Source organism: Crotalus tigris, unplaced genomic scaffold (genome assembly GCF_016545835.1).
Source record: "Crotalus tigris isolate CLP2741 ecotype Arizona unplaced genomic scaffold, ASM1654583v1 scf7180000017560.2302168, whole genome shotgun sequence".
NCBI classification, from domain to species: Eukaryota; Metazoa; Chordata; class Lepidosauria; order Squamata; family Viperidae; genus Crotalus; species Crotalus tigris.
Genome location: NW_024096474.1, coordinates 2,091,564 through 2,116,350, shown reverse-complemented (window position 1 = coordinate 2,116,350; position 24,787 = coordinate 2,091,564). Strand labels below are relative to the sequence as shown.

Genomic DNA, 24,787 nt, shown 5'->3' with positions numbered 1-24,787 from the left:
GATGGACAAGCGGAACGCTGCCAGTCGGTACTTGAGCAATATTTGAGATGTTTTTTAAATTTTCAACAGAGTGATTGGACGGACTTACTTCCTTTTGCAGAAGTTGCCTACAATAATGCAGTCCACTCCAGCACAGGCTACACTCCTTTTCAAATAGCCAACGGCCAAAGTTTCAACCCTATGCCAGAGTTAACCCCAAAAGAACCAACGATCCATTCACTGAAAGAATGGATGGAAAACCTACAAAACACCTGGCCAATAGTCAGAAAATCACTAGATGAAGCTAGGCGGGCATACAAAGCAGAAGCCGATAAAAAAAGGGTTGAGCCTACACCATTCATTATAGGAGAAATGGTGTACTTATCTACAAAATACCTAAAGTCCCTACAGCCCTGTAAAAAACTTGGACCAAAATACATAGGACCTTTTCCAATTAAAAGAATCATAAATCCAGTAACAGTAGAAATAGAATTACCCAAAAATCTCAGGCAAATACACCCAATTTTTCATTGCAGCTTGCTGAAAAGAGAGCATCAGTCACCTCTACGGCCAAAAATCCCCCCACCACCACCTCCACTCATGGTGGAGGGTGAACAACACTTCGAAATAAAGGAAATCCTTGATTCTAGGAGATATCATGGGGCAACTCAGTACCTAGTTGCCTGGAAACACCTCCCTCCCTCACAAAATGAATGGGTCCATAAACGTCATGTCAGAGCCCCGAAGCTATTGAAGAAGTTTCACACAGAGTATCCTAACAAGCCTGACTAAATTTTATACTTGTGTTTTCTTTCAGGTGGATCTCTCTTATTGTTAAGAGGGGCCGGATGTCAGAATCCAAGTATATTTCATCTTTAATTATCAAATATAGAAACTCCCAATTCTGCCATCTCTGGATTCTGCCATAAGAGGGAGAGAAGGGGGAGAACAAAGGGGCTTTATTGCCCTCACTTCCTTCAGTACACTTCAAAGGGCTGAATGTTGAATGTGTGTTTATTGTAACCTCGAAGTGTTAGCATACCAAAGGAGAGTATTTGCCTTTCATGTAGTTATCTGAATTCTCCATCCAGACGGAAGAAAGAAGAAAGAGGGTGGAATTGTGATACTTGAAACTATCACTGGAAGGGGGGTTGATTGGGTGGGACTACTGGGGAACCCCTTAAAACCTTGAATGGAAGAGCTTGAACCCCAAGTCCTGTCTAGCATGCCTGCAACCACTTCTCTTAATAAAGGATTTCTGTTGGAAGAATTATTCCAAGAGTTCTGTCTTCTTAAGATGCAAAGTGGGGTGGGTCCTTACATTTATATGGAAATGGAGATGTCAGAAAAGGCCAACAAACATGAGAAAGTATTGCTGATGCACGCTGGATAATTGAAAAAGGCAAACAACACCAAAAAAAGGTCCTCTGCTTCGCTGACTATAGAAATTTGCTTGACTGTGGTTGATCATGTCAAGTCAAAGAATGTGCTTAAAACAATGCAAAACTAAAGAATATGTCCTTGTCCCAGCAACAGTTCAAGGAACTCTTCAACTAGAGAGTCCTGGATGTCAGCATTCACACAGAAGTGTTTACCACACTAAATGTCTAAAATGAAATTTACATCTTAAAAAAATATTTTGGTTGCTCTTTGCAAATATTTAGCTGGGGGAACATATGAGGTGATTAAAATTGTAAGAAAAAGCATCATGTAGCAGCACTATGTATAAATAAAAGGACTCTTTCATCTCTCATTCACAGTGAGTTGGGCTTTTCCTCCCACAAATAGTTCTGGAGAAAAAGACAATAAGAGCCCAGTAAAACATCAGGGATTATAAGGCATCCAAAGTTGTAGTGAAGCAGAAGATTAGCATTTAGCAGTTTATAATGCTTAGCAGTTAAACCATAGTTAACTGCCAAAACTCAGTATGATCAACCTGGAGATTGGCATGCACATATTAACTGCCATTTTTTTCTCAATACGTGTTCATTATGTGACTGCCAAATCCACTCACCTTCAGCCAAATTCTGTCATTCAAATGTGTTTTCTCCATGTCTGTATCCTGAAGAACATCATTTTTCATACAAGGAAACCAAGCCAGTTGTGATTCACTCTCCAGAGTCTCCTGATGATGGGGCCTGCACACCTAAAAAGAGAGAGAGAGAGAGAGAGAGAGAGAGAGAGAGAGAGAGAGAGAGAGAGAGAGAGAGAGAGAGAGATTTTCAGTGCTTCTCGGAGTTGGAGAGACACAGTTTTATCACATCAGAAACAATATGAAAAGCAAGGGAACCATAACAAAAATCCAAAATTCATATTAGGAAAAATACTTAAGTCAGCTCAGTTTGGAAATATGTGCAATATTTGTGACCCTGAAATGACCTAATAAAAGTACTGGAATTCAGAACTAGAAATAACTAAATGATATTTTTTGTTGTTTCTTTCAGAAGTTCTATTTTTAAAAAAACTTTTGTTTACACACACACATACACACACACCTGCCCATGGCATCCTTGCTCTCACAGTATCTGCTGGTCTACTTCCCCTGGACTTCCATCACTTCCCATTTAATGACCCATGTGGTCTCAGGGTTATGACAGCAATCGGAACTGCTGGGATTGCCACACCAAGCGATGCAGTCAGGTAATGTCACACTTTATGATTGCATTATTTAGTGACAGAAAATCCAGCCCAATTGCCGTCGTAACACGAGGTCTACCTACATCAGTGGTTCTCAACCTGTGGGTCGGGACCCCATTTGGGGTCGAACGACCATTTCACGGGGGTCGCCAAACAACGCAGTCCGCCATTTTTTCCCCTTTTCCTTAGCTGTGCTACTCCCTTTTATTCTATTGGCTTTTGAAAGCCAATAGAATAGACTCTCTTGAATTAGTCTAATTCTATTGGCTTTCAAAAGCCAATAGGAATTGTCCAGGCTGTCTCTGCCCTGCTGAGCCCGCCAAAAGTCCCATTCTGCAAACGGTGCTGCAAGTTGTCTGCAGTGAAGGTGAGCTGTCTGGAAGCTTCCACCCCTCCCTGCTGAGCAACTACTAAAAATGTAAGTAAAAGAGGGCCAGGGGTGGGAGGTGGGAGGCCGGCGGGCACAGGGAGGGTTGCTGGCGCGCGTGGGGCCCAGCGGGTGCCTTACCTCCCTTGGGCTGGGCCAGCTGGTGGCCCAGCCAGTGGTCGGCCTGTGCCTGCGCCGTCTCTGCTATGCCTTGGCCGGCGCAGGGGGCAGCACCACGCATGCGCGGCGCTCCCAGGCAAGGAAAGTCCTCGACTTACGACCAGCTGGGTAGTCCTCAACTTACGACCGGTTGGGGATTGCGGCATTAAAAAGGTTGAGAACCACTGACCTACATGGTCATCTTTTTTTAAAACAATTGTGCAAAACTTTAAATGCACAAGAGACAAGCTCATATGCACACATTGCTATTTTTTAATACCTGTAGTCCTTGACTTAGAACAGTTTGTTTAGTGAGCATTCAAAGTTACAACAGCACTGAAAAATATGACTTATGACCGTTTTTCAAAGTTACAACTTTTCCAGCATCCCCATGATCATGTAATCAAAATTCAAATGCTTGGCAACTGGTTCCTATTTATGACTGTTGTTATGTCCCAAGGTCATATGATCCCCTTTTGCGACCTTCTGAGTGGGGAAAGTCAGTGGGGAAACCAGATTCATTTCGCAACCATGTTACTAATTTACCAACTGAAGTGATTCACTTAACAACTGTGGCAAGAAAGGTTGTAAAATGGGGTAAAACTCACTTAACAAATGTCTCACTTAGCAACAGAAATTTGGGGCTCAATTGTGGTCGTAAGTCAAGGACTACCTGTACTGGGTTTTTTTTTCTATTTAATTAATAAGGGCAAAAAGTTGAACATTTTAAAAAAAGTATTCAGAGTTTTAATCATTTACATAGTAGTTTCTACATGCGGGCAGCTCTCTCTCTGTGGGGATTTAGTCCTTGTGGTAGCATTTCTATAACCACGCAGTACCATTCCGAGTTGTAGATGGTATTCATCTTAATGACTGCTATTCAATACAAAATCAAGCTAGCCACAGCCAAAACTAGTAAGTCTTTGGTTGCCCAACCCTTGCAGCAGGAGAAATTTTATGAGAAAATATTTAAAATGCTGGTGGTTTTACTGGAAGATTGGAGAAGAAGAATTGGATAGTGGTCCACATCTCCTGCGCTTAGATGCTGGTATATAGAAGTTTACACTCTCATGCCATGGTTAAGTATATATATAAAAAATTAAGCATTTATTTTAATCTCTAAAGGGTTATTCTTAAGTTTATATATTTTGAGGGGAGACACTCGTGTAGAGTAGGATGATCTTTTTAATTGTCAAACCAAAACTCTTGCAAAACAGATACTTCTTAACTTTGAAATTATAGAAATCTGATATAAACAAATATTCTTTAACCCTGATGGTCTCATGCTTGGCAGGAATAGATGCCAAGTTTAAAGTAAGATAGGCTTGTCCTTGGCAAACTTCAATGAGATGAGACCATTAAAAACAGATGTGAGTAATGATGATTCAGAGCCTACAGTACATAATTAGTCAGAAATCCACATGGATGGCCTTTGATGCAGATCTAACTGGGAGGTTGCTAGTTGTAAAGAAGTTCAGCCTGCATTGTCTCTCTGGATTTTCCTGAATGTCATAAGACACATAGCTCTGTCTTACTTTCTCTGATTTTTCTTGAAGTCTTGAATGTTCTCTGATTGTTTCATGTTATGTCATTATGTTGCTTTTTTATATTGCCCTAGAATAAAGTCTAACACACTAATGCGGGTGACATTATTGCTTCCGAATCTAGAAAAACTTGTGACCTGACATACAGGGCCTGGACAAAACAATACAGCATTTAAGCATATAAGCTCTCATTTGTAACCTGACATAACATAGCCAGACCACCGGAAATAATGAGGCCCTAACCCTCCGGAGAACAAGCAAAAACAAAAACAAAATTCAGTTCTTTAAATTTTTAACTAGTATGTGAAAGATGAAAAATGTAACATCTAAGTGTAAATAAAGTACATGGTCTACTACTGACCTAAAATTCGGGCACAAAGGAATTGTTCATATTGAGGGAAAACTACAGGAGTGGCAGAATCCAGACTGCCTCATATCCTCTGGGAATGAAATTGCTCCTCCATTTTACTGAAGAATATATTTTCTATTCTATTCCACTCTGTTCCGTTCTGTTTTATTCCGTTCTGTTCCATCCCATACCACCCCACTCTGTCCTATGATTCTATCATTCTATGTCATTTCGAAGCATAATCAACAGCTGGCAAACATGGAATGTTCAGAACAGCCATTTTTGTGAAAGAAAAGAAGGAAACAGACACCTTCACAAGAGGTTCTCCAATCACCATGAACACTGGACATGTTTTCTCATCTTGGTGGGATGCATAGGCATCTGATGCCCACTGATCCACATAATCTTTTGGGGTAAAGAGACCACAATCCACAATGCTGTTCCTTTCCTCAAACGGCTCGCAAATGCCATCACCTTCATGGACATAGCATAGGCTTGGTTCACCTGCAATTGTCAAAAATATGCCAGAATGATAAATCTCAAATTTTATATCTATCATTTAGGTATAATCTTCCTTCCTCTCCTCATGCCTGAAAGGTACATTTGCAAAAGATCACAGTGAACAGATGAAGAATTCCAAATTTCATAAAAATTGATCCAGGAAAATTTGAGCTACATCCTTTTAAATGCCAATTATTAACATTGTTCTGATTTTGTTTTGTTTTGTTTTTCTCCAAACTGGAAAGAAATTTAAGGAAAGCCATATAGGTAGTCCTCAACTTACAACAGTTCATTTAGTGACCATTCAAAGTTACAACAGCACTGAAAATATGACTTATGCCATTTTTCACAGTTACGACCTTTGCAGCATCCCCAGGATCATGTGATCAATGTTCAGATGCTTGGGAACTGGTTCATATTTATGACCGCTGTTGTGTCCTGGAGTCATGTGATCATCTTTTGGGACCGTCTGACAAGCGAAGTTGATGAAGAAGTCAGATTCACTTAACAACCACGTTACTAACATATCGACTGCAGTGATTCATGGCAACTATGGCGAAAAAGATTGTAAAATGGGGCAAAACTCATTTAACAAATGTGTCACTTAACAGAAATTTTGGGTTCAATTGTGGTCATAAGTCAGGTACTCCCTGTACTCTTATTGGGAGGACAAATCAAATATCTCTAGTATCTTGAGCAATACCCATAGCAAACTGTAGAGAGGCAGACTTTTGTATAAAGAGAAGGGGTGCTGGGAGCATAGCTGTCATGGGCTGAGGCCGAGTGCTCTTTTCATTAAAAAGGGAATGGCTCAATTGATGTGAAATTTAAATTCAGATTTAAATTTCTGAACTCTAACAAATCTCAGATACAAAATTCAAAAATGTATAGGTAAGTAAGACAAGGCTACAGCAAAATTATAATGAAATGAATAGCAGTGGGCTGACGTTTCTAGACTCACCAATACAGTGGTATCCTCTTTCTTTTTTACAGTTTCTCGAGCAACCATCCCCCTCTAATAGGTTTCCATCATCGCATTCCTCTACAAGACTCCTAGGAAAATAATATTAACGTTATTACCATTTATGAAATACTTAGAGCATTTGGAACTCCTATGCATTATCTTTTTCACCTCCTTACCACAGCTTCTCCAGGGAAGGACACAGCTGGCTAAACTACAGTATAAACTCCCAATTTTAAAAATCAATTTATTCTTACTTCCACAGAGGCCGAGCTAATATGGAACTATCCTGCTTTTTGTTGCAAACTTGAAGAAATAATTCTTCTTTGATAAAAACAAAGGGCTGAGCTAGCATTTTGTTGTAAGTCCCACTTAAATCAAGAAGATAAATGAGACTGGGGAGTATGCCTGGAAAACAAACAGTTGAAGTTATGGTACTATAGCAGTCATCTTCAAAAACTTACCTGCTTACTTGTCCATCCCCACAATAGGAAGAGCCATGGATGTGGAATAGAGGTGGGGAAGCTTCACTTATAGCAGCTCCTGCTATAGCCTGCACTTGGTACTGGTATCGTTGGCCTATTCTGACTTCCCTGGAGAAGTAAGTAAGCAGAATTATACCTTATGACAGAACAAGCCATAGAGGACATCTCTAGATTGCACAAAAATGCAGACTAGGAAAAAGCAGCTATGGTCCATAGACTCAAAACACCCCACTTCCTCCTGTGACACATTTCCACATTCTAAGGATACTCCATATATCTATAAAATCCATCAGCCAGAAAACCTGTGGCTACTTAAAATGGAACTTTTCAGGCAAGTAACACAGAGAAACTTAATAAATTGGTATTTAAAGAAAAAATAGTTTTGAATTTTAGAAGATATTTGTCTTCCTGGAAAAGTCTTTTAAGAATTTCTAGTCAGGGAAACAGAGCATGGCTTGCTCCCTATTGAAAAAGGGGAGAAGACTTGTTTTTGCAACGTGAGCCCAGAATTCCTGTAACAAAGTACCCTATCCAAATTAAAAGATCCAATATATGCACCAAACTAGACGATTCCAGTGTAAGTAATTACAGTTTGTAACAAGCCTAGTTGCATCCCAGTCTCACTGGATGGAACCTTTCAAATCCTAACATTCACCTGGAATGTTCAAATGAAATCTTGCCTTTTTAGGGCCATTCCACTATCAGTCCTTCTAACTGGGAATCAAAACTTGCTAGCTAGGATACTATCTTAGATGTTAAGTGATGAAAGATATACTGGAGAGCCCACATTTGCAATAAAACCTGGTCCAACCACATTTCTTTGCCCAATCACATTTTCATTCAGGAAAGTATATCTTTCGCAGTACAAAACAGAGATATGTTCCTCGTTGAAGCAGTGTGAATGCTTCTAATTGAATTTGTGAAGTTTTGTTCTCTTTTTGCCTTTAGAACAGTGGTTCTCAACCTGTGGGTTGGGACCCCATTTGGGGTCGAACGACCATTTCACGGGGGTCGCCAAACAACACAGTCCGCCATTTTTTCCCCCTTTTCCTTAGCTGTGCTACTCCCTTTTATTCTATTGGCTTTTGAAAGCCAATAGAATAGACTCTCTTGAATATAGTCTAATTCTACTGGCTTTCAAAAGCCAATAGGAATTGTCCAGGCTGCCTCTGCCCTGCTGAGCCCGCCAAAAGTCCCATTCTGCAAACAGTGCTGCACCAATTGAGTAGTCCTCGACTTACAACCAGTTGGGGGTCGCGGCATTAAAAAGGTTGAGAACCACTGCTTTAGAGACATCTCTTGGCCACTGTCTTGTCATGGCATATAAACATGTTTCTAGGTAACACATCAAGAAAACCAACCAGAATTTATAGAAGTCAGTGATATGTAATGATTCTTCGTACAATTCCACTTGTGCAGTTTAGGCTTTCAAAAGGATTAGCAACTGCAGTGAATGTCATAGGTAACTGACTGTTAACCAGAGAATAATGTCTACCATATCAAATAATAACGAACAAGTGAAAAACCTGCTGACATAACTTACAATAGATGTGATACTTTATAAAATGGAATAGAAAACACTGCTGGGATTTCACATGATACTTTAAAATAATCCATTGAAACAATTACAGATCCCTGTACCCAGGCAAGATTAATTGTTTTCTGGTTTGAACAAGAAATAATTAAAGGGAAAGCTATTGCTTTGGAATTTATCTCTGGCAAGGAATAATCTCTCTTCAATTTGCAATGGCAATTTTCAGAAGAGATATGTGGCTGTGTCAGGTGGAGGGAGCTTTCTGTAAATTAACCAGGGATCCTTATGGAACATAAGTCAGTAGATAATGTGATATGGAACTAATCATATAATACAGTGGTTCTTAACCTGGGCGATATTGCCCCCCAGGGGGCGATTTCGTTTTTCAGGGGGGCGATGGAACGAAAAGGGGCGACGTGGGGGCGAAGGAACGAAAAGGGGGCAATATGGGGGCGATGGAGCAATAAGTTTGGGGACACTTTTGAGCCTTCCCCTGCGGCTCTGAGCCTCCTCCGCCATTTGCAGAGAGAGACAGAGACAGAAAGAGGCACTTGTGCGTCTCTCTCTCTCCCTCTCTCTCTCTCTCGTGCGGATTTGCCCCCTCGCAGGGCTCCTGATTGGCCCTGAGCCCAGGTGCCCTGCCCCCTGGGAGAAGCGCGGCCAGGAAGTCCCTTTCCCTGGCTGGTCCCGTCCGATGTGCACATGGCCGGGGAACCGTGCGGGGAAGCCCCGAGATCCCCGCTGGGAGCAGCCTGCCAGAGCTTCAGCTGAGTGGGCCAGCCTTCCTGCAAGCTGCAGCCCTGAGGGAGAGCAGCCCCTGTGATCCCCAGCCATGGGACCATTGGCCCAGCTGGCCGGGAAGGTGTGCCGGAGTCCCGCCTGGTTTGTCGGTGAAGAATGTGAGGTGAGCAGATGAGAGGAAGAGAAAGGGAGGGGAGAGGCATTTTCCAACCAGCAGCAGAAGAGTCCCAGCCAGACCCATGGGAGCACCTCCTCCTGGGGCCCAGCGCCAGCTTCCTTGCTCTCCTCCTCCTCCCCTTCTTCCTTCTGCTGTCCCCCAGGTGGCAGTCCTGGCTGGAGCGGCGGCTGGCAGGGGAATCACTCCCTGGGAGATGCTGGTGGGTTGTGGATCGCCGGGAGCACCGCACAGTGCGAAGTGGCCCCAGCTCCTCCAGCATGACAGACCTACCGGCAGCATGGGAGGCTCCAGCGTTGGTCCTGGCGGGAGGCAGATCATTGCTCCGGTTCTGACTGAGGATGCCGGTGGCACGGGAGAAGGTTTGGTGATGCAGCTGACGGGGAGGCATTCCGCGGATGCCCTGTGACTTAAGCACAGGGACGCCGGCAGTGCGAAGGGAGGCTTGGCGATGCAGCCGACGGGCAGGGCATTCCGCAGATGCCCCGTGGCCTTGAATTGAGCCCATGGATGCCAATGGCATGTGGAACAGCCTGCCAACATGACCATGAGCCGGCGCCTCCCCAGAAGCCCAGCAGGCAGCGGAGCTGGGTGCCTCCAGCTGCAACAGGGGGTCTTCTGCTGCCTCCTACCCCCCTCCCCGCCCCTTCGGCACCCTCTGCCTTTCGTTCTCTCTCTCTCCTCACCTGGAGAAAGAAGGGGGGATGGAGGGAGAGGAAAGAGAGAGGGAGAAGGGAAAGAGAAAGAGAGAGGAAAGAGAGAGAGGAAGCGCAAGTGCCCCCTCCCTCTCTCTCTCTCTCTCTCTCACACACACACACACACGAAGGAAGAGAACTGGCAGACCAAGGGCAGAAAGAGGGAGAGAGAGGGAGGGAGGGAGGGAGAGGGTGAGAGAGAGAGAGAGAGAGACCCTTTTGACATCTAAAATGAAGATAACACTGAAGATATATATATAATAAAGGTAAAAAAGGATATATGCAGTGTTATCTTCATTTTAGATGTCAAAAGGGTTTTGCGGCTCCCAGTGTTTTGTTTTCAGTGGTCATTACATTTAAGTGTCTTGAATAAATAAGATAATAATGAAATACATGTATCACTAAGTTTGGAAATAAAGTGACTGGTGACACCAAACTTTTTCACACAGTTGAGATATGGGAAAAAGACTGGAAATAAATTATTTGCATCATATGTCCTGATGACAATTTTAAAGAAAACAAAAAAAGTGTTTGCATAAATTGAAGAATTATTTCCTATTTTGTGATTGAGAGGTTATATTGGGGGAGGGGGGCGATGACAACTTCCTCATTGGCTCAAGGGGGTGATTCATTCAAAAAGGTTAAGAACCACTGATATAATACATAACAAAATACACCATTCTGTTGGATTTAAGTAATACGAAATAATATGACAAAGTATAAGTGCACACTTCATGAGGCAAGATTAATTTGGTTATAGTGGAGGAACAATGCTTTTAATGTATCTTTAAAATATTAAAATTACTGCATTTGAAGAACACAGACTTCAAATTGAGTTTCTTAAAAAATAAATTATGTTAAAAAATATAAAATATCTCTATGAACTTGTAAAGCTGAACAAGAAAAATTAAAATAATTTTCAAAAATATATTGTATTGAACAATATAAAAGAAATTTAATATGCCAGGATTAAACCTATACTTATTCAAGGGTATATGATCATGGGAAGCTGTTATTAAAGTATAATTCTTTCACTCATTATTTCCTTTTTGTTTCCTTTTACCATGTGTGAAACCCAAAGCAATGCTTAATGCTTTTAAGGACTTAATAATTTATTCTTTCTTGTGTATAAAAAGAAGAGCTGTAGCCTTTTTTTTTGTAATATATTTTATTGATTTTTTTTAAAAAAACATACATCACAATAATTGGTGAACAGTGTGTTGGCTGGGTTACATTTGTAAAACAATCATTAACAATTGATTTCTATAATCCATAATCCACATAATGGTTTTAGTTGATTTCCTCTTTTCCCAAAATATCCTCTTTTGCAAGCATTGAGTTAATACAATTCTTATTGTTTTGATAGATAACAATTAAATATATATTTTTCCCAATATTGCTGAAAATAATAGTCACATCAATATAATATTTCTTTTCTATCCAATCATTCTGGTTGCCTTATCATAGATCCTGTTACAGTCCCAATTTAATTTGTTTCTCCCACCAAATTCTAGGTATTCTCTGTTTTTTTTTCTCAAAAATTAATTACAATTAAAACTTTAACTCTATTTTTCCATATGAACCATCTTACAGTTTTACATTTCTTAAAGAATAGATAGAACAATTAATGAAAAAAAGAAAGAGCAAGAGTAAAGAAACATAAAAAACAACATTACTTAAAATATATGTCCCTCCTAAGCTAATATATATTTATTTCATAAATTTCTTATTCTTTTTAACCATAATTAAAAATATGTTTAATCTTTAAACATTCCATTTAATACATCTAGTAATCTAGTCCTTTAACTCTTATTCAAAACATTTTTATCCATTATAATTTTCTTAAATTCAATCACATTTAAGTATCTAAAACATTTCCTTTATCTAAGTCAATTCAACTTTTTTATATTACTCATATCAAGAAAGAGAACAAAAAAGGGAAAAAAGCATACTATATTATTTAGGGAATTCATCCCTCTTAGAATAACATATATATTCCAAAACTTTTCTATTTCTTTAACCGTATTCAAAGAAATGTTTCTTTTTTAAGTATTCTCTCTGTTAAGTCCCGTCGTCTATTTTCTTGGTTTCCACTTTAGTCTTTTTCCTTTGCCCAGTATCTTTCTTAATCAATGTATTTTGCTGAATCAAAAAGTTTTCCCGCATGTTCGTAAATGTTGCTGTAGACATAAAAAGTAAATCAGGAGAAGTGTCTTTGTATGGGGCTTCTGCCTTTCCACCTTTGTTGAAAATCTTTTTCTTTTTTCTTTTTCTTTCTTTCCACTTCTCTTATCATTTCCTATGACATAGCTGTCATAGTCTTCATCCACCACTAGGTGTCAGCAACTATTTGGTTTTTACTTCCATATATTTTGATCCTCCATAAAAAGATTAATTTGCCGCTTCCATTAGTATAAGGGTGGGGCAGAAATCCCCCTCCTTCCCTTTCAGAGGTATTTTGCTTCTTGGAGATCTTTTCCAGGAAAATAAATGTAGAATAGAAAAGAGAAGATCAAATTCCTCACCCAGTTTCAAGCATGCTGTTCACAGTTGTGCTGGTTACTGCTTTTGGACTTCGGTTGCTAGTAGCTTGGGCTGGTTGATGCAATACAGCCAGCCTTTCTCCTGTCGGGTTAGAAGACTTTCCCCAAGTTGAAGGGAATGACCGCTACGGTTTCAGAATCATTGGAGCACTTTCTTTCTTCGTCGCCTCTCCGGGGCGACTTAGACCCATTTAGGGTCCCCAGGCAGGGTGAAATTAGCCACGGGGGTGTGGAGAATCCGCAAGCCCATGACCGATCACTACCATGCAACACCGGAAGTCTGTAGCCTTTTCTTTAATTGGTGGGAATATGGCTACAGACGGAGACCAGTTTCTCCAGGAAAGAAGACTTAATTGCAACCTTAAATGTTCACTTAGATTCAATAAATTTTATCCATTTCAATTTGATGAATTGATTCTAGGAGGTCTGAATTGCAAAGATAAAAGCTTTTAGGGGCCATATCCTTGCCCTTCTTAGAGACAAAAAAAATTGACCAGCTGCATGAAATCTAAACCAGACTTAGCCAAAAAGATAAGCCATGAACTGTTTCCGGGTATCAGAGATCATGAATTCGCCTCATCTCAATCTTTGGAAAGAATAATTCCAGAAACCACATTAGCCACAGGAACATGTAGGTCACAAATTTGGTTTTGTTGGCTCTCTTCTGGTGGAGGCACCTTCCAAATTACTTGAATTTGATCTGTTCTATGACCTGGCAACCGGGATCATTTCCAAGCTTTTTTTTAAATCATTTATATGGGAGGATCCCTGAATAATTTTTCTTTTTATGAATTTTAATGTAAACTAATTTGATCCATACATTTCAAATAAATGAACAATCAAAACAATTATCTTTTGCACTTTCAAAATGTTCTGATCAGTTTTGAGATTAAACCATACCACATTTATTTTAATAAGTATTTTAATGCAGAATTTTTGTTCACATTATCAATACTGCGATAGCAAGAGATTTGACTATGGTAGTAAAGAAGCAGGTTGCTGTCTCTTGTTCTACCATTATTCCTACCCCATGGTCAACCTACCACCTTATCTGCTGCTGTTTATTTGTATCCCAGTTCTTGTTATCTTTGCTCCAGTGGCAGAGCAACAAGGTCTAGGACAAATCACCGTGCCGACTCACCTGGCCAACTCACCCTAGCCAACTCGCCCTGGGACAATTCAATGCGAGACAACTCAAGAAAGGGACAACTGAATTGTGGCGGCCCTTGTCTTCCTTCAGGTTTGAACCTTCTCAAGTTAGAAGTCCTAGAGGCTGAAGTGAACTGCAATTCTACTTGCCCCTCTCTTGAATTATCCCACATTGAATTGCCCTGCAATGAGTTGTCCTATGGAAAGTTGGCCATGGCGAGTTGTCCCAAGGTGAGTTGGTCACAGCAAGTTGTCCCAGTCCGTGGCAGCACTCCCAATCTGCCCTACAACATGGTTTCCAACAACTACTAAGAATCTTCAGAATCTAAAGATTATTTAGGATGGAAATGCTATTTTCTTTTCCCATTTGTTACCTAAAGTACCACAAGATTAACTGAATTATAAGATTCCAGGTTAAGAATAATCCTTTCATTTTCGAAGTTCTAAGATTCAGGGGATGGAGGGAAAGGCTGTTTTATGGTCAAGTTAAATCTAAACTGATGTCGTTCATCCTTTATTAGAAGCACTGATAACATGTGTTCCAAAAATTGTTTATCAGGTCTTATTTTTTACAAGGGAATGCAGTGCAAGAGCAGCTGGGAGTTGGGATAGTTCATCTCTATAAGCCCCCCATAGTGGTAGAGTTTGAGATGATACTGGCAAACACGCAAGCTAACTACTGCTCTGCACTCATCTTCAATGGATGACAAGTAGTCAGTAGTCAAGAAAATAATGGAAATATGCAATTCAACTTTGTTTTCTGGGGATAACTGCAGCCAAGCAGCCAAATGAAGAATTGAATAAAAGCACAGCTATTAGACAGCTGGACACAGATCATGTTTGTGCCATTATTAAAAAAAAAGAATATACTTTTATTCAGTGCTTTTCTAAAAAAAAAAAAAAAAGTGCCGGAACTCACACACATTATACAACCCGCCTTGCCTACCCTACAAGGTTCCATCCAAAAAAGATGCTGGAACTCCGTTCTGGGCACTCTATGAGAAAAAAAGCCCTGCTTTTATTGTTATGATTTTAAAAATTCTACAATACTTTTCCAATAGCTCAGTGATTCAGAAACATAATGAGGGATTATTTAAACAATTTATTTAAGACATCTGTATAGAGTTCTTCATCCAATAAATTCCAGAATGGTTATCAGCAAAAAAAACCTTAACATTCATTGTCAATATGCTAACCAAACCAACCACACAAACCAAAACACAGGGTTTACTCTGTGAATCCTTACAAAAAACAAGGAATTCATGTCAGAAAAGCCACATTCAGAAAGGCCTTGGGTTTTGTCTATTAAGCTGTCAAAACAAAGCATGGCCAGATCTGTCCAGTATATCCAGCTTGTGTACTAATATACAAGTGGTTCCTCGTATGCCACCCCAACAACTGAGGCCGAAAATTCTTACCTGAGATCTAGAATCACAGAGGCAGCCAAAGCAATTAGCATTACATCAATAAAATGTGGCCACTTAAAATTTTCAATTACTGTGTTTTCATAGAAATCTTCCAAAGTACGTATTTATTTGTCTTACATTAAATTCGGCAACTTTTACCCAGCAGGAAATTCCTGCAAGCTTTGTCTCCAAGTAGCTAAAGGGAATGAATCACTTATTCATGAACAACATTCTTCCTTTGCAAGAGTTTGTAATCATCCAGTTAAAATGTAAAACTTAAGAAATGTAAAGATAACATTGTTACAGCTTCTACATCATTTCTGCTAACAATGAAGGACTGAAGAAATTAGAGACAGGAGCAGCCAACCCAACAGTGTTAAAAGTAGGCTAATGGATAGGGGGCTAATAACAAAGGAGAGAGGGCCAATCTATTCTCCAAAGGACCTGAAGGGAGGACAAGATGAAAACTAATGGATGCAATGGATGGAAACTAATCAAGGAGAGATCCAACCTAGAACTAAGGAGAAATTTCTTGAGATGAGAACAAGTAATCAGTGAAATGGCTTGCCTTCAGAAGTTGTGCCTGCTCCATCACTGGAGGGTTTTAAGAAGAGATTGGACAGCCATTTGTCTGAAATGGTAGAGTCTCCTGTTTGAGCACAGGATTGAATTAGGACCCCCAAGGTCCCTTCCAACTCAGTTATTCTGTTCCGTTATCAAGCAGGGTAGCACAACTTTTCCAATTCAAAAACCTATATGAAAATATTTGTAACACTGAGACATTAATTTAAATGGATCTTAAAGTTCAAATGTTCAAGTACGAATCAATCATCTCATTGATTCTGTTTTCATTGGACAGAACACTGGAATTATGATATATTTTCTACATGATACAATCTGACTTACCTTTTTTCTGAAGGGGAAAGAGTTGGGAGTCTTATTTTTAAAAAATGAAAAGAAAGAAAATAGAAACAAAGGGGAGAGGGTCAGAATACTTTTGCAGAAGCCTATAGATTTCTAAACACTTAATTTTTTTACTCACTTGTCAATAAATGTTCTTCCTGGCTGCATCACCATTGCTGGAGATCCATCTTGGAATGGGGGGTCCCGCAGAATCCTGTACTTTACAGGTTTGCAGTTTGAACAAAGGAGACTGTGTGGTGTGGAGATCAATTGTGCAGCATCTATCTCCATCTTCTCATCAAAGGTATAAATTTTTAAGCCAGTCACCTTCTTGGTAAGATTCAGTTTCACCGTGAGGGGAATGTCACAGAATGTATCCATAGGTCCAAGGTGTACAGAATCCCCCTGCTCTGTCAGGATCTCAATATCTGACAGCGCTTTGGAATTGATGGAGAAATTTGTAGTCCATATCAGCAAAGAGTCAGAATACACAGGATATAAGAAGTAGAGTTCCAAAATGCAACCAAAAGGCTTAAGGCAAGGAGTGGTCATGCTCACATTAAACAGATTAAATTCGGGGCTCCAGGCCTGCAAACTGGTTTCACAGGGTTGAGTTACATCTGGAGGACCTAGAAAGACAAAAATAATGGAAGAGTTTTCTGAATAAGCAAAGTGAAGTGGAATTTCAGAAGCAGGGTCATAGGGACATGAGAAAGGAGATATAGAGATTTGGAAATAAGGTTTACCATCTCTTAATGAGCCATTTTTTTTAATCCACTTCAAATTTTATTTCTGATATCAACATATAAATAAATTTGACTGGAGCATGGCATTCTAATTTCTCATATAATATATTATTTCGGAAAAACTAGCACTGCTAAAAAAAGGGTAGAATAGAAATCTGAATAATAGCAATAGAAATAACACTTATACAGTATACCACTTCATAGTGCTTTACAACCCTCTCTAAGCTGTTCACAGAGTCAGCATATTGTCCCAAACAATCTGGGTCCTCATTTTACAGACATCATAAGGATAGAAGGCTGAGTCAACCTTGAGCTGGTCAGAATCAAACTCCTGGCAGTTGGCAGAATTAGACTGCAGTACTGCATTCTAACCAATGTGCCACCATGGCTCTAATTTCTAAGAGTCCCCAGGGGAAAAAAAAAAGAATAAAATATTTTTTCTGCCTTTCAAAGGAAAAATATAACAAATGGTTCTGCGTTAATTTATAAAAATTCTTCCCCGTATGAAAGGACATGAGTCTTTCAGACTTTAGACCTAGATTTAGTTCAGGACAAATGCTGCATATTAGAAATGAATTTTTATGTCTCTGGAAGTCACATTCAACAACAACAATATAATAATAAACTAATTTTATATTACTTTTTCCCTTTTGCAAAATTTCAACTTACATACAAAATGGATAAATTAAACTTGTGGAATTTTTATATACTTATTTAGTGGTTGCTTTTTGCACTGCTAACAACTGACATTTTGCTACTGAGTTTCATGGGCACAATCTAGGGCAGCGGTTCTCAACCTATGGGTCGGGACCCCATTTGGGGTCGATCGACCATTTCACGGGGGTCGTCAAGCGAGGCTGTCCACCATTTTTCCCCCTTTTCCGGTGGGTGCCTTACCTCCCTTGGGCTGGGCCAGCTGGTGGCCCAGCCAATGGTTGGCCTGCTCCATCTCTGCCACTTGCCAGCTACGTCTCAGCCGGCGCAGGGGGCAGCAGCACGTATGCGTGGCGCTCCCGGGCAGGGAAAGTCCTCGACTTAACGACTGGTTGGGTAGTCCTCGACTTACGACCGGTTTAGTCCTCGACTTACGACTGGTTTAGTTCTCGACTTACGACCGGTTGGGGATCGCGGCATTAAAAAGGTTGAGAACCACTGATCTAGGGGTTACCTAGTATCCCTGAACTTAGGGCAAGCAAGATGCCTGCCAATTGGAAATTGCCTCCTATAGATAAGATAAGATGATAAGATAACAAGAGAAGAGAAGAGAAGAGAAGAGAAGAGAAGAGAAGAGAAGAGAAGAGAAGAGAACTGTCTCCTATATACAGTGTCAAAGAATGTCTGAGGCGCGGGGGGGGGGGAATATAATCAGCAATGTTGTACAACACCACTGTCCCTGGACTATACCTTTTCAGATAACTGACAAAAACAGCAAACACTGAATTACAGTCAGTATCTGTGTGTGTGTGTGTGTGTGTGTGTGTGTGTGTGTGTGTACTTTTTTCCTTCTTCCAATTGTGTCCAATTCTGACACTGTCTGGACAATCCCTGCAGTTTTCTTGACAAGGTCTTTCAGAAGCGGTTTGCCACTACCTCTTTCCTGGGTGAGGGAGTGAGGGACTGGCCCAAATGTCTTCATGCACAAAGCGGGTCTAGAACTTACAGTATCCCAGTTTCTAACCTGATGCCTTGACCACTCAACCAAACTGGCTCTCTCTATCTCTATCTCTATCTCTATCTCTACATATATACATACATACATACATACTTACATACGTACGTACATACACACACACACACACACACACACACCAGAGAAGGAGTTCAAAGAAGTTAGAGATCTCTAGTTTACCTTCTTCTTTTCAAGTGAAATCATTGTATATATGTTTTTCTCTGGCTCTCTTCTAAGCACAGTAAAACAGGGCAGAATATTATGTGACCTACAGTACATTTCCCCACCAGCATCACTAAAACCTTACTGGAAACACAAGAAAATAAAACTGCAGGGAGCATTGGGACAGAAAGATTGGTGGGCACATAAGGATTCAAATATACTGTACTAGACCATGTTGATTACTGCTGCAACCCTTTCCCACAGTTCTGGCAAATGGATTGAAAGAACAGGTCACAAGAGCATCTTAATTTCTGATCATGTGCAAGTAATTTCCATTCTGCAATATGGGCACAATAATGTGCGCTTGCTTTTGGCAGCTTGCAAACACTGATGAAATAATTGCTGCATTCACATAAAGGATTTTGTTTGCTTTTGATCATAGCCCTATCATGTAGAGTTAACTTTATGTGCAAGGAATCCATTCAATAAATCATGGTTTCAAATCTTTAGTTTTGCATTTCAAGAGAATACAGGTAGTCCTTGACTTACAACTGTTCATTTAGTGACCATTCGAAGTTACAACAGCACTGAAAACAGTGACTTATGGCCATTTTTCACACTTTCAGTTACTATCTTTGTAACATTGCCATGGTCACATAATCAAAATCAAAATCATGACAGTTGCAGTGTCCCAGGGTCCTGGGATCACCATTTGTAATCTTCCCAGCTGACTTCCAGCAAGCAAAGTCAATGGGGAAAGCCAGATTCACTTAAAGATGGCATGATTCACTAACAACTTGCAGTGATTTGCTTAACAACCATGGCAAAAAAGGTTGTAAAATGAGGTGCAATTCACTTAACTTCACTCAGCAATTGAAATTTTGGGCTCAGTTGTGGCCATAAGTCAAAGACTGCCCGTATAGTCAATATACTAGCATGAATAACTCATTTATTATTATCCTGGAAAGGTGGTATGGGATTCTTTTCTTTTTTAATTTTTTTATAATACCTTTTCTCTCCATCTTTAGGCTCCTGAAGTAACTATATATTCACATATGATAGGCCAGTGGTGGCGAACCCATGGCATGGGTGCCAGAGGCGGAACTCAGAGCCCTCTCTGTGGGCACATGTGCCATCACCCCAGTCCTAGGCCTTCGGCTGTGTTTTATAAAACCTTTTTACTTTAGGCCTCCGCCGCCATGTGCAAAAAAAAAAAAAAAAAAAAAAGGTTCAATCAATCAATTTCAACTTCTTGTGGGAAAAAAAAATCTTGCAAAGTTGGAATTGATTGATTGAACTTTTTAGTTCCACCCAGTCTGCCGTTACCACTGCAGCCACGCCCACCTGGCACTCGACGATGCATAAGTGGGTTTTGGGTTGTAGTTTGGGCATTCAGTCTCTAAAAGGTTCGCCATCACTGTGATAGACAAACTCTCAATAATTTCCAAATAATTTTTCTCTTTACCCTTTTCTCCAGCACATACATTTCAACTCACTTTTACAACAGTTTAAGCAATTTATAGACTAGGCCCAGAAAGAAAAATTTTACTCAGAACATTAAGTCAGTCGAAAGCTTGCACTGTTTCTTTTAAAACTATGCCACATATTTAATTTACATGATATTATACTGATCAGTATTGTTATTTCATTTTGTTTTTGAAGAGAAAGAGAAAAAGAGAACTTCTCTAGATCTCCTCCTCTGAATTCACTTCTCAAAGCCACCAAACAGCTAGAGACACTCAAAAAACTTTGCACAGCTCCACTGAAGCTCTTCAAGTTTATTTATTGGCCTCCATTCTGGCAGAATACACAGCAACAGCTGATGGGTTACCCAGTCATGTCTGATAATCCCTTTGTCATAGAAAAAAAGATCTGAGATCTTTACCTACTGCCTCCTTTGGAGTCCAATAGCCAGACGAGTCACAGATTAGAGGAGAAGAGGCTTCATGTACATACTGGCTGAAAGTTCCATCTTCAGCACAATTTCCGCAGAGATTCCCTGACTCTCTAACAACAGAGAAAGAAAGAAAGAAGAGAAATGAATGTGTTAATTCCTTTTCCATTCAGACATATTTTTTTTAGAATTCTACCCAACTTCTTTTAAATTATTATTAAATTTCTATGCCAGCATCTCAATGTATAACTTCCTACTTATACTTCCATGATTACAGTATCTAATACTTGATATAGACAAAGTCTGAGCATCCTACGTATGTGGCAATATTGTGTCTTATTTCTTAGTTGGTGGGATGCAGACAAATTTAAGGTAGTCTTAGATCAGAAACTTTAATTTTTCATAAATTAGTATGGGGTACAACTGGCTTTGGTGGCACTTTAGTCATATTGAGCAAATATGCCAAGCTGACTTATCATCATTCACAAGGAATACTGAACGTGGCACAGCATGACTAAGACTGGCAAAGTAATCTACCCCTTCTATGTTTTACTAAAAGCATTATTTGCAAGATTCAAATGACAAAAGCTATAATTAATTGCAGAGACATGAATTGGCTCATCTGGTATCTTGGTATCTTGAAGATTGCAGTTTAACATTTAAGAGGAATAAATGCCAAAGAGCATGAACTATGTCCTGGGTTTCAATCCTTGTATGCTATCCAGAATTATTTGTGTGAGATGAGCAAACAAACAAACAAAGAATGGGGGGGGGGGCGAAATGAAAGAAAGAATATATTGTGGATCTGTCAACTTAAGAGAAAAGGGATGCAATGTAAATATAAATCTGACTGAATTTGAACTAATCATGTAAAGTGGAACTAAACAATGCCTGCAGAGTAATGAATATCTAAGTTAATTATGAATGAAAGAGATGAAATATATATCAGAAAATATAAACAGGTATTATTGGGATTGTTATCAGGGTGCATCTAAAAGTAGAAACCATTTGTTCGTTCACAGATGCATGCTAAGAACGAGCAAAATTCTGAAAAAAAACCTGTGCAACCTTCTGAATGAGTAAAATTCAGATGAAAAAAATCATTCTAATTTATAGCATTATAGATGAGAATAAGATGAGAAAGTACAGAAGTACACAAAAAAGTGATTGGGCCATTTGGAGACTCAGGAATGAAGGAGAACTGTGGTTATTTCCTAAAAGCCTCCATACAGAAATGGTGCATACAAAGACTTCACGAGACTAGTTTATTAAATATGCCAAGACAGATGTTTGAAAGAGATATAATTGAAAAAATAAAGCAATAATAAACAATACTTGAGAGGTGTAGTGTGATTTTATGCTGCGCAGGAAGTATGCAGTATGGTCTCTCTAGTCTTCAACAGTCAGTATGAAATGTACAAGTCTGAAAATAAAAGTTTATTGTAATTCTGGGGATTTAAAGGAATTATACAATAAAATGAACTGGCAAGAGTTATGGAACATTTTGTATGAATGTGAAAGTGAAAACTGTTGAATGTGATAAAAGAGATACATGAAAAAAGCATGAGTGCAAATAAATGGAATGCTTACTGAATAGTTCAGTAATAAGCAGGGATTAAAATAAGGAAATGTGGTCTTTTAAGTGGTATGTGGAACCGGTGGAAGCAATGTTGATTTACAAAGAGAACATATGGAAAGGTATTAATAGCAACGGTATTGGTTTAAACTAGTATTCACTATTTTTCTTTTTCTTGTCCTTACTTTATGCCTTTAAATTACTTGGCTCTTACTCTTCTTCCGTGCTCTGCATATTTTTTCCTTACCCTTAAAGAGATAGCAAGTATGACACCGCAGGAAGATTGTAATCCCTAACTAATTCCCCCCCACTTTTTTTTTACAGAAGGGATCCTGTTTCTCTTGTTCTACTGCCACCTGCTGCATGTATCTCAGTTCACTAAGAAAGGAAATCAAGGCAACCAGAGATCTTCCTCTTTTATATGCAAACAAACACATGCACTCCCAAGCTTTCAAAATGCTGAAGAAATACTCCCTGGTTTAGTAAAGCCAGCAAGTAAAATACCTGCCACTCCTTGAGCTGAAGAATATGCCAGGGGAGTTCAGAAATGTTGGCTTTCTGTCCACATGTAGTTTGTGATTTACATTTTCCTTGGACGTAACCAAATAACATTACCATTTTCCAAGAAAAAAAAGCTAACAAGAGAACTTTGATGGCTGCTAGAAACAAAAGCTAGGCAGCCAACTAAGAACTTGATGGCTAGAAAAGCTACTATTTACCCATCCTCCTCATTAATTAAAAAAGTGCTGTTATTTAAATATATAACTATCATTGTATTGAAATAAGATATTATACCAAAACTGAGAAGATGGCGCAATAGATGGTTTATTTCACAATATATTAAAGAATAAATAGACTTACTGTCCCAGGGAGTAGGGCCAGAACTACCAGGTTAAATATATGAGGATACTCCATCAGGCTACACACCAGGAGGAACTTCATGTCTATATAAGTTGTCATCCAGTAGAATAGGCTGCCATATGAAGTGGGGAATTTTCCTTCACTAGAAGTCTTCAAACATGTTCTAGATTGTTATTTGACACAGATGTACTACCAGATCCAAGACTGGGCAAAGGATGGATTGGATCAGGTGTCTTCAAACTCGGTCCCTTTTATGACTCATGGACTTCAACTCCCAGAATTCCTCAGAATTCTGGGAGTTGAAGTTCATGAGTCATAAAAGGGACCGAGTTTGAAGACCCCTGGATTAGATGATCTCTGTAGGATCACCACCATCCCTACAATCTTGTGGCTCTATCATTCTATGAAAAGCTGCTTCACTCACATTAACAGCAAGGATACACCTTGTTTGCTTGAAGCTTTCAACTATACACATATACATACATACATACATACATACATACATACATACATACATACACATATATAAACTGCATACCTGCAGTTACATATACATCTCCAGCATAGCTATATGTCTCCTGTCTATTATTGCAGGAAGATCAAAATCCGTTCATGTTTGGAATAACAGCTGTATAAATAAGTGTCTGTTCCTCTAACTCCCTTCATATATAAAGCCCAGAAAAATTTTTGCCAACTGGCAAACAGCTGAGAGAAATTGCCAAATCATCTTCATCACCTTCTTTGCCTCCTTAAATTCCTCAGTAGAAGGCCAATGCAGCTTTCCCAAGGTACACATGTTCATGTAAACAACTTCCCATTGAAAGAACTACGTGCGCACAGTGGTGAAAGGGGATAACAGAAGGAACATTGCAAATCACGGTCAAAACAATGTTGACAAAATCAGTCTGCTGGGGTATTGCTGGGTCAAGAATCTTGCCTGCTCCAAGATTCTTAACCTGGTCCCCTCCAAATATCTTGAAGTGCAATTCTCATGGCCTTAGGTCAAGTTACCTAAGCATTCTAGGAATTAAACATACATAAAAAACACTGAGGCTGGAAAAAAATGGTCCTAAGGTGTAATTTTTTTTTCCAGCAGAGATTGCTGTATATATTCTGAAACTTCTGAAAAACAATGGCACAGGACTAATACCACCTCTAATACTAAATGTTGCCTCTCTCTTAATTTAAGGGGAACATTTTCAATCTGAGTAAATTTCCAATTTACTATTACATCCGAAGATAAACTGTGATTTGAAGTAGCTTGCTTTTAAGTTTAAGCATAGTTAAATATAACTCATCTTTGATTTATTAAAAAAAGAAAGTGAACAATTCTACTATTGTCATCCCAGCACCAAAAGAGAAATGCTGTGATGCAAATAATAATAAAGCATAAAACTCAATAATAGTAAAATATAAGGACACTTTGGGAATATATTATTAGAAGGATTAGAAACTGGCTCAAAGGGGCTCAGTGGTAACAGTAGCAACATCTGGATTTCCATGGACCATGTAAGTACCACTATTCTAGATTTTCAGCTTCATCTTAAGTCAGATGTTCTGGGACAGTGCACAAGGGACTATTCACTTGCTATCATACATAATAAAATGCAGTTGTTAATCCTAATGATGTACCAACAGGATTTCTCAACATCTTGAAGTACGGGGATCACCTTTAGCTCACCCTTCTAGTTGGTAGAGAAGAGACTTTCCCTGGAAGAACAGTTGAAGCACCTCAATTCCTGTTTAAATTT

General features: G+C 39.4%; 1 protein-coding gene across 1 annotated transcript in view; it reads right to left on the bottom strand.

Annotated features, from left to right (window-relative positions):
• PAPPA2 (pappalysin 2) overlaps positions 1 to 24,787 on the bottom strand; it is a 231,922-nt gene that overhangs the window by 89,997 nt on the left and 117,138 nt on the right. Inside the window, exons 6-11 of the mRNA XM_039348678.1 lie at positions 20,591 to 20,712; positions 16,268 to 16,757; positions 6,962 to 7,090; positions 6,498 to 6,589; positions 5,346 to 5,539; positions 1,994 to 2,125 (exon numbers count right to left, since the gene is read on the bottom strand). Coding sequence (XP_039204612.1) covers positions 1,994 to 2,125; positions 5,346 to 5,539; positions 6,498 to 6,589; positions 6,962 to 7,090; positions 16,268 to 16,757; positions 20,591 to 20,712 — 1,159 coding nt within the window. The remainder of the gene's footprint in view (positions 1 to 1,993; positions 2,126 to 5,345; positions 5,540 to 6,497; positions 6,590 to 6,961; positions 7,091 to 16,267; positions 16,758 to 20,590; positions 20,713 to 24,787) is intronic.